This window comes from Hevea brasiliensis, chromosome 7, assembly GCF_030052815.1.
Source record: "Hevea brasiliensis isolate MT/VB/25A 57/8 chromosome 7, ASM3005281v1, whole genome shotgun sequence".
Taxonomy (NCBI): Eukaryota; Viridiplantae; Streptophyta; class Magnoliopsida; order Malpighiales; family Euphorbiaceae; genus Hevea; species Hevea brasiliensis.
The window spans coordinates 3612107-3630404 of NC_079499.1; the positions used below are offsets into that span (position 1 = coordinate 3612107).

Here is an 18298-nt window from a genome sequence, read left to right on the forward strand (position 1 = left end):
TGATCTGACACTTCAATATTATTACTGAAATTATATTTTATATTGATGATTTTGTATTTATTTTTTAAATACTAAAATTGCTTAAGTTGGCGTTCCGCAAGCACATATTATATTGATAAATAGTTTTAAATTCATATTATTTTAATAAAATATTTTTAAAAACACATTATTTATATAATTAAACCTCGCTTGCTCTGTTTGTTAGGTGTCTGGTTTCGAGTCAATCACTCGTTTTTTTAGTCTTTGGGTTTCTTGTTGTGACGCTTTCAAGCCCTTTTCCTCTTAAACTTGGGTGAAGGGGTTTTAGTTAGTAATCTCTTTTATTTATGGGCCTTTGGACCTCATATCACTGCTTTATCAATGAAATCCTCCATTTTCGATATATATATATATATATATATATATATAATCCCAAAAATATTTGATTTGGGTAAGCCTGGTTTGGGCTGAGCTTGTCTTTTGAACAACTCTAGTAGGCGCACCGAATAATAACTTTATATAGTATGGGATTTATTTGGTTGGTTTGATTTTTTTTTTTTAAAGTAGGAAGTAATATTAGATTTATAAATAAAAAAAATGAAGAGAAACATAACAAATTATGAGAATTAAAACAACGATTATATTTACATTTTATTATAATCAAATTAATTAGTTGATGATGATGATCTTTGCTAGTGTCATCATGTTGGAAAACAGACTTAAAAATAGATTGGCCGGAGGATTATTAAAAAGGATGAATATTAACAGGAATTGGGGAGGGTAGATGATTCCAGTGCAAAAATTTACGGTTGGAAACAGAAGCAAATTTACAAGTACCAGCAAGCCAAGGGACACCATGTTGTTTCCATGGATGAAGTTGCTGAATTTACCACAAAGTAATATATCTATTGAAAAAATGAGGGATAATTTCCTTATGAGGCACACCATTGCTAATTGCCATGAGATGCTGGTAGGCCAAACGCCAATAAAACAAGGCTGCAAATTTAACCTTCCTGTTGGTTTTATTTGTTTGTCCTCCACTTCCAACCTCTACATTATCGACCATCACCATTTCTTTTTGCCATTTATACTCTACATTATGTGGTGATTTTATCGAACAACAGTATTTTCTATTACAATATTAATTTTTTTTATTCATTATTCTAAGATTTGGTAATTATAGAAATGATTTTAATACTATTAAAAAATATATCATTAAAATGAGGAAAAGGAAAATGTTTTAAATCAGCTCATAGCCATTTGGCACATGCACCTCTATTCCTAGAAACTCCAAAATAGCCTCTCTTTCACCTTCTTCCAATATGCATATTAAATTGTCAAATTCAAATTATGTAATCTGACCCATTTCCATAATCCCAATATTCTCCTAGATACTATTGTGAAATTCCAGATTCCAATGGCTCAAGTTTCATTTTTGGACACCCTTTCCTCAGAGAAAGAAAGGGAAGAAAAGATACTAAATCTTCCAAGTTTCTAACTGAAGCATGTTTCATATGTTCAATTCTAGTGTCATCTTTAAAGCACCTTCTTACATGGGTGTGCCAATCTTGAAATACCAGAAACTACTCTCTTCAATTATCAGTCTTCTGTTAATTGTTACCAGTTTTGTTTTTGCAAAAACTTTTGATAATAGTTGCATACTTGATATTCATCTTTCTCCATCTATAGACGACTCAGATTGCATACCAGGCAACTGGGGTGGATTTATCAACAATAATTGTTGTGGAGCTGTTTTTTATGAGTACATCTATGCATTGGGGAAGAGAGCCAACATCACTGGCCAAATTTACTTAAATTCTGCAGAACAAAAGGCCTGCTTAATTTCAATGAAGCGTGCCTACAATGATGTTGAAGATTGTGGAATTGAGAAGCTAACTGGTGGAGAAGGTGGCTGCTCCAGTTATACTAAGGCAGATGTTTCGAGTAAGCTTGGAAACAGAATGAACAGTTTAGATGAAGACTGTATGCTTATAAATTCAGATGACAAACATGACCAGAATTGCAGAGCATGTTTGAGAAGGTGGGAGGAGATTGGTGGATCACCAAACAAAAGTGACATGAATTCTGAAGCCAACATGTGTAGATTTGCAGTGTTGATAACATTAACCAGCAACATGATTGATGATAATAAAAGGGTCCAGGCAATTTATAATTGCCTTGGAGTGCAGAATCTCTCTGTAGGTAGAGTAATTTTTACAATTTTACCTGTACTTTTGAACCCATTTCCGCTTCCTTTAATTGATTCATCAAGATGTGAATGTCTTTTTTAACTCTGGATAGCCTTTTTTTTCCAGGAAATGGACAGGGAGGCAATTCTCAGAGTGGTGATACCAAGCAAAGAACAGGTGACCTTTTCCACAGGTCATGATTTCCCTCTTTGAATTGAGTCTTGTAACAATTCACTGGCAGATACGTTGATATATTATGATAACAGGTATATTGGTTTTAATCACTGGGCTAGTGGGACTTGGGGCAATAACATGCATTGCAGTATCAGTATGGATCTTTTGCAGAAAAAGGACTAAAGAAAACCTGCCAACTACCAAGAATGGTACTTCTTACTGATGGATAACAACAATAATAACAGAAGATAAATTACAGTTATAAATTGCTTACCCTTTTTTTTTTCCATTTGTTGTGCAGGATCATACGATTCGTGTTCTGAGCCGTCCAACAATCTCAAGATATCACCAAAGGAAATTTACTTGGCAACAAACAATCTCAATGAAGCAAACTTCATAGGCCAAGGCGTAGCTGGTAAGAAACTGGAAATCATGCTTGGTAATCTCTTTTTCATTCATGATTAAGAGGAAAATTTCTAGATTGAATCTGGAATACTAAGCAGTAACGTTTCCTACTTTTGTAAATTCTAAGATGTGGTTTGTGTAGAAGGTCAATTGTGCCATGAAAGAAGACATAAGATGAACTTGGACACTCATTTTTATCAGAAAGTTGGATTTGATGCATTGTATTGTCGGATTGCACAGGAAAGGTTTACAGGGGGATACTGTCTAATGGGCAGCATGTCGCAGTTAAGCACATAATCAATGATGGACAAATGGAGACATTTGTCCGAGAAGTTACAAGCCTATCCCACATCAGACATCCAAATCTTGTTGCTTTGCTTGGCTTCTGTGAGCACAAAGATGAATATTTCCTAGTTTATGAGCTGTGCAAAAATGGAAACCTATCAGAATGGCTATATGGTAGGTTTTCATTTCCATTCTTGAAATATTTTTCTTTACCATTCTCATTTCATAGAGAAAGCCAATTGACGAGGTTGGAGAACAACAGGTAAAGATAGAGTTCTTTCTTGGATCCAAAGACTTGTGATTGCAATTGACAGTGCTAGGGGTCTTTGGTTTCTCCACAGTTATCCAGAAGGCTGTATTGTTCACCGCGACGTCAAGGTTGGCAAATCCCAGAGGCAGACCTCATCTTCTATTCATTTTCTTTCCTCTTCTCTCAATGTTCAGTTTTTCTTTTTCTCTGATTTTCCTTTTTCACATATATGCTGCTTTCTTGGCAGCCAACCAACATTCTCATAAATGCTAAATTTCAAGCAAAGCTCTCAGACTTTGGATTATCAAAAGTAATGGATGTAGGTCAATCCTATGTGAGTTCAGAAGTGAGAGGTACATTTGGTTATGTTGATCCTGAATATCGGCAAAATCACCATGTAAATGCGAAGGGTGATGTCTACAGTTTTGGGATTGTGCTACTACAACTAATCTCAGGGCAGAGGGTGATCAATCTGAATTTGAATAGACCAATGCAGTTAAACAAAATGGTACGAGGCAAATCTCTTTTTCATAACCTGAATTTGAGTTTCTATTTTTTGATTTCCTGCATATCCCTGATAGATACCTCAAATTCTAGGCAAAATTTCTCTCAAGAGGTGGTAATATAACAGAGTTCGCTGATCCTAAACTTAGTGGAGAGTACTCGGTTGAAGCTTTTGACCTGGTAATAAAGCTAGCCCTGTCATGCACAGGAATTAAGCAGGAAAGGCCATCAATGGAGAAAGTGGTTCTGAGACTAGAGAACGCACTTGAAATCTCTATGAAAATGAAGTCAATCACGTATGGTTGAGAACCATGAACTAATCGAGAAAAAAGGAAGAAAACAAATTCTTGCTTTTATTGCATCTTCTGATGAAAGATTTTTACAACAATGTAATAAAGTATTATTGTTACAATCTGGAAAACGAATTACAGCAGGATGATTTCTTCGTAAAAAGCTTTATAAAAAAAGAGCTAACGTTGATATTAGCTCTTCAAAAAACAGAGCTAGCATCACAAAATCACATGCCAAAGAAGGCAATCCCTTTTCTGGGAGAGGCTCCTTAAAAAACCCATTATCAATACAAATTACATTGCTTGAAACTGACACTAAATTGGCAAAATTGTGGCTAAAATTTAAACAACTAATTGAAAACCAAACAGCTAAATTTTGTAGCTCTGAAAGAAACAAACTTTCACAAATGCAATGCTTCCAGCTTACAAGTAAGCTATCGATGCTCTATTTTTTCTTAGAAGGACTGCAGTGTAGCCCAGATAAGAGAGAAGATATACACACTCACCTTTATCCCAAGTGCTAGAATCCCGATGTTTGACCTGACCATGAGAGGCACACTTGGTTTTGTTGATACTGAATACAGTCAAAATCACTTGTAATGGGATTGTGCGTGTTGCTACAACTTAATTCAGGGTAGAGAGTGATGAATCTGAATTTGAAAAGACTAATGCATCTAAACAAAATGGTAAGAAGCAAATCTCCTTCCTATAACCAGAGCTTTTTCCTTTTGATTCCTGCCATCCATCCATCTTTCAAGTATAGGGATTAAGCAGGAAAAGGCCAAAAGCCATCAATGGAGAAGGTGGTACTAAGACTAGAGAATGCACTTGATATCTCTATGAAAATGAAGTCGATCACATATGGTATGAGAACTATGAACTCACAACTACTATGATTCAAAAGAACGGAGATAACAAAATTCATGCTTTTATTGCATCTTTTGATGAATTATTTTTACAACAATGTAACACAGTATTATTGTTATAAATCTGGAAAAAGAATTACAACAGGATGATTTGTTTGTACATAGCTTCACCCAAAAACAGAAGCTAATGTAGATATTAGCTTTTCAAAAAACTAAGCTAATATCAGAAAATCAAATACGAAAGAAAGGAAGAAGATTGAGTGTATTTACATGGAAGCATGCTTGCAAGAAAACATAGAAATGACGATGGAATTCCCGAAAAAACTTGGGTTACCACACGTGAATAAATCGTTCTTGAGGGAGAACTGAGGTCTTTGAGCCAGAGGAGTTCCTTTCATAAAATTCATGAAGGATCCTGATGACAGAACTTGCTTTCTTGCTTGCTCGAGACGTGCCTTCATTCAGTTGGGAATATAACGATCCCATGAGAGAAGGGCTCTTGAGCAAAAGGGCTACCACATTTGTACCGCCATTGATGCATAAAGCCAACAACAAAGCCACACACTGCTCCTTTGCTGCCCTTGAAGTGGAGGAATCTAAAATCCGCACAATTTGAGGCAAGGCTCCAGATCGCAGAATTGCCCTAGCACCGTCAGCTTTTTCTGCTAGACTAGCTAAAACTGCTAAAGAATCTGTTACTAATTCTTCTCTTTCAGAAGATGTCAAAAGAGAAAGAAGTGTAGGAACTGCTCCGGTTGCAAGAACCCTCCAATGGTTGTCAGGGTGCATAAGCAATCCATATACCGCAACCAATGCATTCTTCTTGGCACGATCATGTCCTTCCCTAATTAAGTGTAGTAAAGCTGGTATAGCCTCAGTACTCTCTCCAATCAATTTCCTATACTCCTCTATCGAAGCAAGGTAAAACAACGTAGCAGCAGCGTGCTGCTTAGCCTCCATCTGTAACCCCTTCTTTAAAACATCCACAATCGGTTCCAGTCCTCCATTCTTAACAATCGCAGCTTTGCTTTTCGAATGCTTCGAAAGATTCAATAAACCTGCAATGGCATTCTCTTGAGACAAAGATTCTTTAGACAACAACAGCTTCAATAGATGTGGGATCACACCAGCTTCCACCAAGCAAGACCGATTAAAAATGCTTGCTTTGCTAAGAAGCCGAATTTCATAGGCTGCTTTATTCCTCTCTTCACCATCTCCATTTGCAAGCTTATCAGAAAGAAAATCAGCTACCAATCTCACAGCTCCCTCAAATGCCAAACTTCCTGGGTGAACCGTCCTGGTTATGTCACGATTCTTGTGACTACACTCGGCAAAAGGGATTCCATTTCGGAAGCAGTATTGTTGAATTAGCCCCTTAAGCACTAAATTTGGGATTAATTCTGTGGATCCAAGTCTCTTGCCCGTTTTTGGACAAGTGGGAGTTCCAGACTTGAACCACTTCAATATCGAAGATCGATCATAAGTATGCCCTGTCTCTATCGTGACAGGCTCTTTCATGACCTCAAGCGATATAGGGCATCGAAAATCATCGCCGTTAAGGCAGCTAAGCAACTCGCTGCCGCATCTACTATAAAGCTGCTGTTGTTGGGTGACTTTGGTATCGATAGAATCGAACAATACGCATCTTGAATAGCTCATGAACCCCATCAAGCTACTTAAAAACGACATTTCTCTTCTCTTCTCTTCGTTTGAATAATCCAATTCAATCTCTGCATCCAATAACTTCACTTCTTTATTGCAATCGCTCCATTGTTGGACCCCAATGTAATCCAAAACCCGTTTGATATCACTCCTATCAGGAAAAACACCATTTTCGAACAGGTTCAAGATCAAGAAAACATCTTTGATTGCCCGTTCATCATCTGGGTCTACTTCAAATCTTGATTTCCGTGCTTGACTCGTTACCAACTCAAGCAACTCCTTCGCTTCGCTAGGCACATCAAGCAACCCGGGTGGCAAAACATCCAGAGCGGCGGACAAGGCCCGGCAAAGCACCCGGAACTGATTCGCTACCGAATCCGACTTCATTAACATCCATAGACGAGCATCTTCCCGGGTACAATCTTCTAGCAAGTACCGAACCTTCTGCAACGTCAAATGGAGCTCCGACAAGCTTAGAACAACCGAATCAGGTATGCCCGAACCGACAACGTGTCGCATTTCCTCGAGGAATAGGAGAATGCTGCTGACTATGCGAATCGTTTTGCTCGCGTTTGGTGCATTGGTAGAGAAAGATTTGGATTTATACTCACAAATGTGGAGGGCTAGATTGGTGAGCGAGGCAAGCAACGTCGTTGGGTCTATGCTCTCGCAGGGATACACCGCCGGGAACGTAAGAATCCGGCGACCCGGGCCGTTTTGTTTCAGGATCATCGAACAGAGGAAAAAGAAAGGCGTGGAAAGTCGGGTATTGGATTTTTGTATTTTGTAATTTAGATTTTGTTTGGTTTCTGAAATCGGCAATGGCGGTTGGTATTCTGTTCCTTTTATATATAGGGGAGTTGCCAATGGCATCTAGTGAAGGACGCGCGTCAGCAGATTAATTGAGTTGACCAATCGGACGGTGAAATGATGAGACACGTGGTTAATAAGAAGAGATGTAGGAGATTGGGATGAAGCAGGTTCTAGGAGAGTTTCGAGTTTGCCCTTGAGTTGACGAGAGAGTGACACGTGCCCGATAATTATGGGAAGGTCTCGTGAAAATGAAGGTACGTGAGGAGAGGTAGCCGACAATGGCTCCGGGATAAAACGTGGAATTATGGGAGGGAAGCTGCCCATTTTTATTTTTTTATTTAATTGTTATTATTAAATTTTAGAAATAATTATTTTTAAAAAAATTTCAAATTTTTCATTTTCACTATTTTGTTAAAATGAATTGAAAAAAATGGGAGAAAAATAATATCAAAAGTAGAATTTGAGAGACTATTTAGTATATTAAGATATTAAATAATAATATTTTTATATTTATAAATATTTGAAATTTTTATAAATTAAATAAAGTAATCATACTTATATTAATTAATAAATTTTTTGTCTCAATAAAATTTAATTTATTTGCGTGGGTAAACAAAGGATATCAGAAGTGACAATTATACAAAAACTAATGGATTTGGAGGGAAAAGTGACTCAGAGTCGCTTTTCACGACCTGCCTTACCCCTTAAATTTTATCTGCTTGGAAGAAAAAAAAAAAAAAAACTTCCAATATTTTATAGAATACATTTAAGGGATATAATTGAATATTTTTAAATATTAATTTTATGGAGATTGATTTCAATTATTATATAATTCAATTTAAAATATATTTAAATTTAAAATTTTAATATTTGTATTTTTTATTAGAAATAAAATATATGCACATAAAGTTAATAAATTATCGTTAAAATCATAATAATTTTAGTGAAATTTATTAAAATTATCATGTGAGTTTTGGTCAAATTAAGCTTTTATAATTAAATATAAAATAAAATTTATAGATTTTTTATATTATATTTTAAATAAGGAGAATTTAAAATTTTTATATGATTATTGAATTTTAAAAATGTGAATTGGTAATAAAAATTTATTTTATGTGAATTATTAATTAAAATATATAAAATTAAATAGTTTCAGGTATTATTTAGATAATTAGGTTTGAAATGATAGGTAAATTAGTATATATTTTAAGAGTTTACATAATTTATGATATATTTTAATTAAATTAAGACAATTTAAGTATTATAAATATTAATTGAATTTTAAGTAAAATAATTTTCACAAATATTTTAATCATTATGATCCCTACTTATGAATCAAGTCAATTTTACTAATTAACTTACAACACAATTTTAGTTAACAAAATAGCAATACTATGTGAAGTATTGTAATTTTAATATAGAAATTGATTTTTATGAAATTTTAAATTTCAATTTTAATGATATATTTATAATAAAAATTTTAAAAAATAAACTTAATATAATATGTAAAAATTTTATAAAAAAAATAACACTACATTAAAAAAAAAAAAAGTCCAAATTGCTCAATTGTGTTTCTTCCTCCCACACCAAAATAAAGAAAGGTCTTTTGTTTTTTAATAAGTCACTTGAGCAAGCCAACATGCCACATTCTGCTCTCTCTTGTCAACTAGAATATGAGTACATGAACTTTCCCTCCCCCTTCCCTCTTCTCCTTTCCATATTTTAGCATTAGTTCCCATTGACATGTGGTGTTTTGTAAGTAAAAGGTAGATAAAGTTAATTAACAACTAAACAATAATAATAATAATAAAAGAATGATATAGTTAGGGTAATCATTAAGTTTGGTGATAATCAAGACATTATGTACTTGTGTGTAATGCTTGTGAAGGGTGAGAATGAAGCAAAGAGCACAAATGGCTGCCACCCCATCTTTAAATTACCATTTATTGACATTCTAATGGGTCAATATATTGTTTCTTCTTGAATGCTTTCCTAGTTGTCTTCACTTTAATCATCTCATAAACTCCATATTAAAAGGATGATAAAATATATAAATTGAATATAAATTTTAATAATATTTTACAATATTATTATTTTAGAAATTTATTATATCTATAGTCCATAAAAAAATTTAAATTACTAAATTTCAATAAATGAATAATAAAATATTCAAAATTTTCTAATGAAAAGGAGGAGTTAATGATTTACACTGTTATTTTTACTATTAAATGTGAGATTCTTTAACAGAATATTAATGAAAGCCTCACCAACTTTGGCTTGAGGCAAAACTAAACAATCAATCAATTAGACCATTAGAATGTGGAAGTAAGAACCAGCTGGATGGCATAACCAGGTGGGTTCAGATTAGCAAAGCTCAACCATAATCTTGGAAAGCAAATTGCCCATTTTTATTCAAATTGCTTGAAATGGACAAATGGAAGAGGACATTATGAAGGCAGCATACAAAGGCCTTTTTAAATGCAATCTCCATCACTATTGTTTTTATTTGTTAATTGTCAAATCTAAGTGCCAGCTAAATTGCCTCTGGCAAATCATCACATTATACATCCAAAAATAAAAATACACTTTTCTAATCATAACTAATATGAATAGATGATTTTTTTGTCTTGCCAAAACCATTAATTAAAATTAAATTAAAAGATTTATTTAAATATAATTAAGTTTATTGGAGCTATTTTTAAGATTTTGAGGTTTTAAATTTGATTCTCAATTTAACACAATTATTAAAAAGAAAAGATTTATTTCGATTTTAATTTAAGTTCATTCAATTTGATTTCAATTAAATTAAATGATTGAATTTTTTAAAGTTTTCTTTTTTATTAATAAAAATTGATTTAATTTAAATTTATGGATTCTTAATCAATTTAAATTTGATAATTTTGATTTGATTTTAATTTAAATTAGATTAATCTATTTTAATTCTAAATTAGACTGTAATCATAGTTACTGTAGTGATATTTAAATAATATTAGTAATTAATTCTCTTAAAACAAGACAATTGCATTTTTTTTATTCTTTAAAAAGCTTTCAAAGTAACCAAGGTAAAAAAAAAAAAAGAAAATTTTCAATTTAATTTCTAATTTTTATCTTATATTATATTTTAATTTTTAAATTATAAAAAATTAATTATTTAATTTTTAAATTTTACACTATATTACACATTATTTTAAAAATTGAAAGAGAATCCTTCGATTAAATCCCACTGGGACGACAAAATAACAAGAAAATGACACGAAATATTAAGGGAAAGGAAGTGTCAGAACCCCTTCAATCTTCATGGGTGAGAGTAACCTTGCAAATGTTTTCTAACTTTATATCCACTGGAGAAGAACAAAAATGTTTCATTTGGCCCATTCAGACATCTGGAGTCTGGACCACAATGAGCAGAAATGGACAAATCCAAATAAGGTCCTTTCCTTTCTGCAGGTAGGAGCTCCCATCAAACTTTTATGTAGATGCCCGAGTCATGGTCCTAACTTTTGAGCAGCCCCACAAGCTCTGCCATCTATCCTACAGCCACCCCCATATGATTTCTGCATCCATGTCTTTAAGATCCAAAGCACATACCAAGAGCAGATACCAGGAAGAGGCGGCCAGCTAGTTAACAACTAAGCAAATATTGTTCTCTTCTCTTTATATATAAGTCAACTGACCCATAATTTTCCCTCATAAAATTCAGTAGGATATCATATGATATGGCACTTTTGCAAGAAAGCAATACCCTTGTGGGTCTTGTTTTGCTCTTGTGCATGACATTAGAGGTTTCTTCACACAGCAGTCATATGCAGTATACCCCTCCTAATGTTACTCATTTCACTGATCTATTTTCTCCTGTCTCAATTAGTCAAGGATTCTCTACATTTTTTGGTGGCTCAAATATTAAGTTGCTCAATAATGGGTCTTATGCAAATCTTGCTCTTGATAAATCCTCAGGTAGATCCATTCCATATCCTGGGGCTATGAGGTTTGTGTTTCTGAGTTGATCTCAATATTGATATTTTTGGGTCTTTTTTCTGCAGGCTCTGGGTTGGCCTCAAAGAACAAATATTACTACGGTTTCTTTAGTGCTGCAATAAAATTGCCTGCTGGTCTATCTTCTGGAGTAGTAGTAGCCTTCTATGTAAGCTCTCTTTTCTTGCATAGCCATAGAAGTACATTTACTTATCTTTGATGGAATGATTATGGGAAATCTTTGTTCAGATGTCTAATGCAGATACATATCCACACAACCATGATGAGATTGATATTGAACTTCTTGGTCATGACAAGAGAAATGATTGGGTCCTCCAAACTAATGTATATGCAAATGGAAGTGTCAGCACTGGAAGAGAAGAGAAATTCTATCTCTGGTTTGATCCAACAGAACAACACCATCATTACAGCATCATCTGGAACAGTCACCATACAGTGTAAGCTATAATCCAAAAACCCCAAGCAATTTTTTAAGAAATTTAAATTTTCTTTCTTGGATTTATTCCAATTCTAAATATATATCAAACTAAAAACTGCAGGTTTCTAGTAGACAATGTACCAGTAAGAGAGTTTATCCATAACAGTGCCTTCTCTTCTGTGTACCCATCAAAGCCCATGTCACTTTATGCCACTATCTGGGATGGTTCAGAGTGGGCAACCCATGGAGGAAAATACCCAGTTAACTATAAGTATGCCCCATTTGTGGTTTCTTTTGCAGAAATGGAAATGACTGGCTGCATTTACAATCCATCTGCTGCTTCATGTTCTAATAAGGCTGGTCCTTCAACCTTAGACCCTGTGGAAGGGCAAGAATTTGTTAAGCTATCAAAGGATCAAAGTGTGGCCATGGATTGGGCAAGAAGAAAGCTCATGTTCTATTCTTACTGTAATGATAGAGCAAGGTTCAAGGTCCTGCCACCTGAGTGCAAATAAATGTGATACAGTATTAGTTTTTTTTTTTTTTTTGATTTCATGTTTCTATATATTATTTTCTCCCCTGATGGGATGGATTAAATAACACAGCATCTTGCAGTAGCCACATTCAGAATCAGAGGCTAGTGCCAGAGATCAAATGGAACCTCTAAAAGAATATATATATTAATGTTTTCTTGGAGTTGAAGAGTTGGGATTCTCTTTTATAATGGAGAGATGCAATCATTTGTTAAATCATATTGTGGTCCAGTGGAACTAAGGTGTTCATATATTATTTTTCCATCTGGAAACTGTCAAGGGAATACATAAATTAATTCTTACAATATTTGTACCAAAAATTCAGTGCATCCTTAATTTTTTATTATAATTCATTACACTTTCAATTTTTTATTTTTATTTGTTACATTATTTTACATATATATATATATATATATATATATATAAAATAAATTAAAGCGCTCTTATGAAAAAGACATTTTAAATTGTTAATTACATTTGACATTATTATAACAAGTACGCAAATTTAAGTCACATACACAAATCGCACAATCACACAGTATTGAAAAGAGAAGAAGAATAGTACAGGATTTAACGTTGTTCAACCGTAAAATTTACTTCCACGAGCAAGACAAGAGAAAAAGGTTCTACTATGATAAAAAGAGCAAATACAATCAATGAGAACTCTCAAACCCTAACCCAGAGTGTTTCCTGAATATCTCATAACTCTACCGCAAAGGGTAGAATATTACAATATTTATACTGGTCCATACCGTCGGGGCGTTGCCCCCACACCCCCAAGAAGATCAATGGTGGGCTTCAGGCCCGGGTCTATCGGCCCGTGCCCTCCACTACTACCGCAGATCTCACTTTTTATCCAAATCGGGTCACAGCACAAAACTTCGGGTCGAGTCACAATTCGAGCCCATGAAAACATATCCAAAAATTCAAATCTACAAAAAATAACAATTCTTCCCCTTAGCTTAAATTCTCTCAATCATCAACAAAATAACCACAAAAATATTCTGTCTTGCCATATGCCCTCGCAAGGGCACTGCTGAGCACTACAAATACCAACCAAGTCTAGGCAATGCCTAAACTTGCTGATTGGGACTCCCTTGGTCATCATATCTGCTGGATTATTATGTGTAGAGACTTTCTGCACAACTATAGTCCCCTGAGATACAATGTCCCGAATAAAGTAATATCTGACATCAATGTGCTTAATTCGTTCATGGTACATTTGATTTTTTGTGAGATGTATTGCACTCTAGCTATCACAAAAAATTGTTGCCTTGTTCTATATCAACCCATAATCACCCACCAAACCTTGTAACCATAAAACTTTCTTTACTACCTCTGCTAAGGCTATATATTCAGCCTCTGTGGTAGACAAAGCAACTATAGCTTTAATGTTGCCTTCCAACTGATAGCACTTTTAGAAAGAGTAAACAAATAATCTGTCAAAGATCTCCTCTTATCTAAGTTCCCTGCAAAATCTGAATCCACATAGTCAACAACTGAATCACTCATCTTAGCCCTGTCAAATGTCAGACCAACATTTGTAGTACCCTTCAAATACCTCAAAATCCATTTCACTGCCTGCCAATGCTCTTTCCCAGGACACGCCATGTATCTACTCACAATACTAATTGCATATGAAATGTTAGGTCAGGTGCATACCATAGCATACGTGATGCTATCAATAGCAATTGAATAGGGAACACTAGACATGTGCTTCATCTCCTCATCTGTTTTTGGTAACATGTCTGCAGATAACTTGAAATGGGCAGCAAATGGAACAGTCACAGGCTTAGCATTATTCATGTTGAAACGCTTAAGCACTTTCTCAACATAGGCCTGTTGAGATAAGAAAAGCTTCCCAACACTTCTGTCCCTAGTAATTTCCATTCCCAATATCTTCTTTGTAGCACCGAAATCCTTCATCTCAAACTCATCACTCAACTGTTTTTTCATAATGTTAATTTGTGACATGCTTTTAGCCACAATAAGCATGTCATCCACATACAACAACAAATAAATAAAGAAATCATCTGAAAGCTTCTTATGATACACACAACTGTTATATGAACTATGATTAAAGCCATTACGAACCATGAATGTATCAAATCTTTTGTACCACTGCCTAGGAGACTGTTTTAGACCATATAAAGATTTCTTAACCAAGCAAATACGGTTTTCCATACCTGGAATGACAGATCCCTTAAGCTGATTCATATAAATTTGCTTCTCCAACTCACCATGCAAAAATGCTATCTTCACATCTAGTTGCTCAAGCTCTAGATCATGAAGAGCAATTATAGCAAGTAAAAATTTGATAGAATTGTGCTTCACAATTGGAGAAAATACTTCATTAAAGTCAATCTCCTCCCTCTGAGTAAAGCCTTTTGCTACCAACCGTGCCTTATATCGAGGTGCTTCAACTCCTGGAGTGCCTTCTTTTTTCTTGAACACCTATTTGTAACCTACCATTTTTTGTCCCTTAGGTAATGTTACAAGCTCCCAAGTTTGATTCTTCTAAAGAGATTCAATTTCTTCACTTATAGCACCGACCCACTGATCTGCATCTGAACAAGAAATAGCTTCTCTATAATTGCTGAGTTTATACACATCAACTGTTTCAGCAACTGACAAGACAAACACAACTAGATCTGCATATGCATATCTCTGCGGTGGTCTAATCTGTCTTCTCTCTCTACCAGTTGCAATGCTATATGGTTCTTGTTGCTGTTGCTAAGGTGCATCCTCTTGTTGATCAGAATCTTGCACCTCATCCTTTGAATCACTGGACTGAACTACTGAAGTATCAATATCAAACTCCACCTGTTCTCTGACACCGTGATCTTATTCTGCTATTGACTTCTCCCTCTAACTATCCAATGAAGCAGACTCATTAAATGTCACATCCCTGCTGATAATTAATCCTGGAGACTTTGGATCATTGTACCACAACCTGTAGCCTTTCACTCCAGATGCATACCATAGAAATATGCATTTTCTTGCCCTCGGCTCAAGCTTACCATCTCTCACATGAGCATAAGCAGGGCAACCAAATACTCTCAACTGAGAGTAATCAGCAAGTGAACCGGACCAGATCTCAAAAGGAGTTTTGCATTCAATAGCTATAGATGGAGATCTATTAACCAAGAAACAGACTGTATTAATTGCTTCAGCCCATAAATCCTTTCTCAATTCTGAATGTGAGAGCCTATGAAGCACGGAAACGGCACGGAGTCATGTTCCCAGTGTGGGAAACGTTTCCAACAAGGAAACAATCTGATACAGCTGGGAAACGTTTCCGAGCCATTTTCGAAAATATTGGAAATCGGAAATGCGTTTCCGGCACGAAAACGCGTTTCTTTAAAGAAAATTAAAAAAAAAAAGGGTAGATTAAAATTGATCACTTCACAACATTGACCAACAGAAAAGGAAGAAGAAGAAAAAGAAAAAGAAAGGGAGTACCTTCAACGGCATTCGGCAGCGTCGCAGTTCGCAGCGCAGGTAAGGATCGCAACACCTTTCTCTTCTTTTCTCTCTAATCTGCCATATTCACTCTTTGATATGCTCTCTCCATCCTTATCAACAGAAGAAAAAGAAGAAGAAGAAGAAACAGCAGTAGCCGAAGGGAAAACGAAAGTCAACAGGTAAGTGGCCTTTCCTATTTTCTTCCCGATTGTGAATGTGAATAATTAGGTTTATATTGGGGTTTTATTAATTTATTATTATTTAATTTATTATTTTCCTTATTATTAATTTATTATTTTCCTTTTCTAATTTCTTTGTGAAATAATTTTATTAAGCAACTTTTATTAATTAATTACAATTTTATTCCATTAATTAATCATATTTAATATTAATTTTTTTCTCTAAATGTATATTCCATAATTAGATTTTTCTCAAACTACATTTGAGGAGTTGTCATAAATATTTTTTTTTAAAAAAAGAAAGATAAAAATTTTTTTTCCCAAATTCACTAAAAATTTTCAAGATTTGCCATATTTTTACAATCAACATTTTGAAGGAAATTAAGGACAAATGTAAATATATTTTTAAAGTTATTTTTAAAATTATAAAATTTCAAGTTTAAATTCTAATTAATGATAAATAAAAAAAATTCCAACATTCAAAATTTGTATTTTATATTAATATATTTTATATTTTTGTAATAATTTATATATAATGTGTTTAATATAATTTGTTTTAATATATCGTTATATTATATATCAAAATTTTTCATAATAATTTTTATAGTCAATTTATTCAATTTTATTATTTAATTCTTTAATCTTTTAATATATAATTTGCATTGTGCTTTAATCTTTAGTATATAATTTGTTTAAATAATTTATAAATTGTATAAAATTGCATTTTCTTTTTGTCATTTTGATAGGACAATATTTGAATGGATTCTTCGAACTCAAATTTTACCCAAGCAAATAGCACTAGTGCCACTTCTTCAAAAACTAGGGAGGAAGAATTTAATACTTTGTGGAGATATGTAACTAAACTAGAGAAGACTGGAGAAGGAGGGGGTAATTGTAAATGGATATGCAATTTTTATGGACAAAAAAAGCAAGGGACTTATACTAGAGTGAGGGCTTATTTATTGAAAATCATTAGAAAAGGGATTGGTGTGTATAAAAAAGTAATGAATGATAGTATTTCTGAAATGAGGAAACAGGAGGATGAGGCAACAAACAAAATTACCAATTCACAATCTAGGCGAGTTTCTTTGCTTATTAGTATAACTTATGTTCCTTCATTGAATATAACTAAACCAAGTATTTCAGCAGCTTTAAAGAAAAGAAGAGTTAATGATTCTCCTCTTGATAGAGCTTTTGACTTGCAAACTAGAGCTCAATTAGATGCAGAGATTGCTAGAATGTTCTACACTGGGGGTCTACCTTTTAATTTTGCTAGAAATCCTTATTATGTGAGTTCTTATTTTTTTGCTGCTAATCATGTTTTGGGTGGTTATGTGCCACCTGGTTATAACAAATTGAGAACCACATTACTTCAGCAAGAAAAAGCAAATGTAGAGAGGTTGCTTGAACCAATTAAAAGCACTTGGTTAGAAAAGGGTGTTAGTATTGTGAGTGATGGATGGAGTGATCCCCAGAGAAGGCCTTTAATTAATTTTATGGTTGTTTCTGAGTCTGGCCCCATGTTTATCAAATCTGTAGATTGTTCTGGTGAAGTGAAAGATAAGCAATTTATTGCTAATTTACTAAAAGAAGTAATTGATGAGGTTGGTCATCAAAAAGTGCTACAAGTCATTACTGATAATGCTTCAAATTATAAAGGTGCTGGAGAAATCATTGAGAGAATGTTTCCACATATTTATTAGACTCCTTGTGTTGTGCACACTCTTAATCTTGCTTTGAAGAATATATGTGCAGCAAAAAATTTAGAAACTAATCAAGAAACTTATGATGTGTGTCACTGGATCACTGAAATCCATGGGGATGCTTTGCAAATCAAGAATTTTATAATGAATCATTCCATGAGGCTCGCAATTTATAATCGGTTTAGCCCTTTGAAATTGCTTTCAGTTGCTGACACTCGTTTTGCTTCTATTGTTGTGATGCTTAAAAGATTTAAACTTATTAGGCGTGCTTTAGAAGCAATGGTTATGAGTGATCAATGAGCACAATACCGAGAAGATGACTAAGGCAAAGCTAGATTTGTTTGTGATAAAGTGGTAGATGAGGATTGGTGGGAAAAGGTTGATTACATCATTGCTTTTACTGGGCCCATTTATGACATGATCAGAGTTTGTGACACAGACAAACCATGCCTTCATTTGGTTTGTGAGTTGTGGGATTCTATGATTGAAAAGGTGAAGAAAGTTATTTTTTATCATGAAGGAAAGCTGTTGTCCCAAAATAGTCCAAGAGGGGGGTGAATTGGACTTTAACAATTTTTCGGCCCTTGCTT

At 34.1% G+C, this 18298-nt stretch overlaps 4 protein-coding genes across 4 annotated transcripts; 3 read left to right on the top strand and 1 right to left on the bottom strand.

Moving 5' to 3' along the window:
* The first annotated feature begins 1417 nt into the window (after positions 1-1417).
* Positions 1418-4239, top strand: LOC110637621 (nodulation receptor kinase-like). The gene is made up of 8 exons (XM_021787825.2): positions 1418-2181; positions 2295-2345; positions 2435-2551; positions 2644-2757; positions 2988-3206; positions 3295-3410; positions 3530-3790; positions 3880-4239. Exons 1-8 carry the CDS (start codon positions 1485-1487, stop codon positions 4090-4092), a joined length of 1788 nt encoding a protein of 595 aa, XP_021643517.2. The 5' UTR covers positions 1418-1484; the 3' UTR covers positions 4093-4239.
* Positions 4240-4988: 749 nt separating this feature from the next.
* On the bottom strand, positions 4989-7418 carry LOC110637600 (U-box domain-containing protein 19). The gene has a single exon (XM_021787789.2). The coding sequence runs from the start codon at positions 7334-7336 to the stop codon at positions 5273-5275; it is 2064 nt and encodes a 687-aa protein (XP_021643481.2). The 5' UTR covers positions 7337-7418; the 3' UTR covers positions 4989-5272.
* Positions 7419-10915: 3497 nt separating this feature from the next.
* On the top strand, positions 10916-12577 carry LOC110637607 (probable xyloglucan endotransglucosylase/hydrolase protein 33). The gene is made up of 4 exons (XM_021787800.2): positions 10916-11371; positions 11458-11558; positions 11639-11847; positions 11950-12577. Exons 1-4 carry the CDS (start codon positions 11134-11136, stop codon positions 12341-12343), a joined length of 942 nt encoding a protein of 313 aa, XP_021643492.1. The 5' UTR covers positions 10916-11133; the 3' UTR covers positions 12344-12577.
* Positions 12578-17009: 4432 nt separating this feature from the next.
* Positions 17010-18008, top strand: LOC110637620 (uncharacterized). The gene is made up of 2 exons (XM_058150483.1): positions 17010-17664; positions 17761-18008. The coding sequence occupies exons 1-2, from the start codon at positions 17010-17012 to the stop codon at positions 18006-18008; spliced, it is 903 nt and encodes a 300-aa protein (XP_058006466.1).
* Positions 18009-18298: the final 290 nt, after the last annotated feature.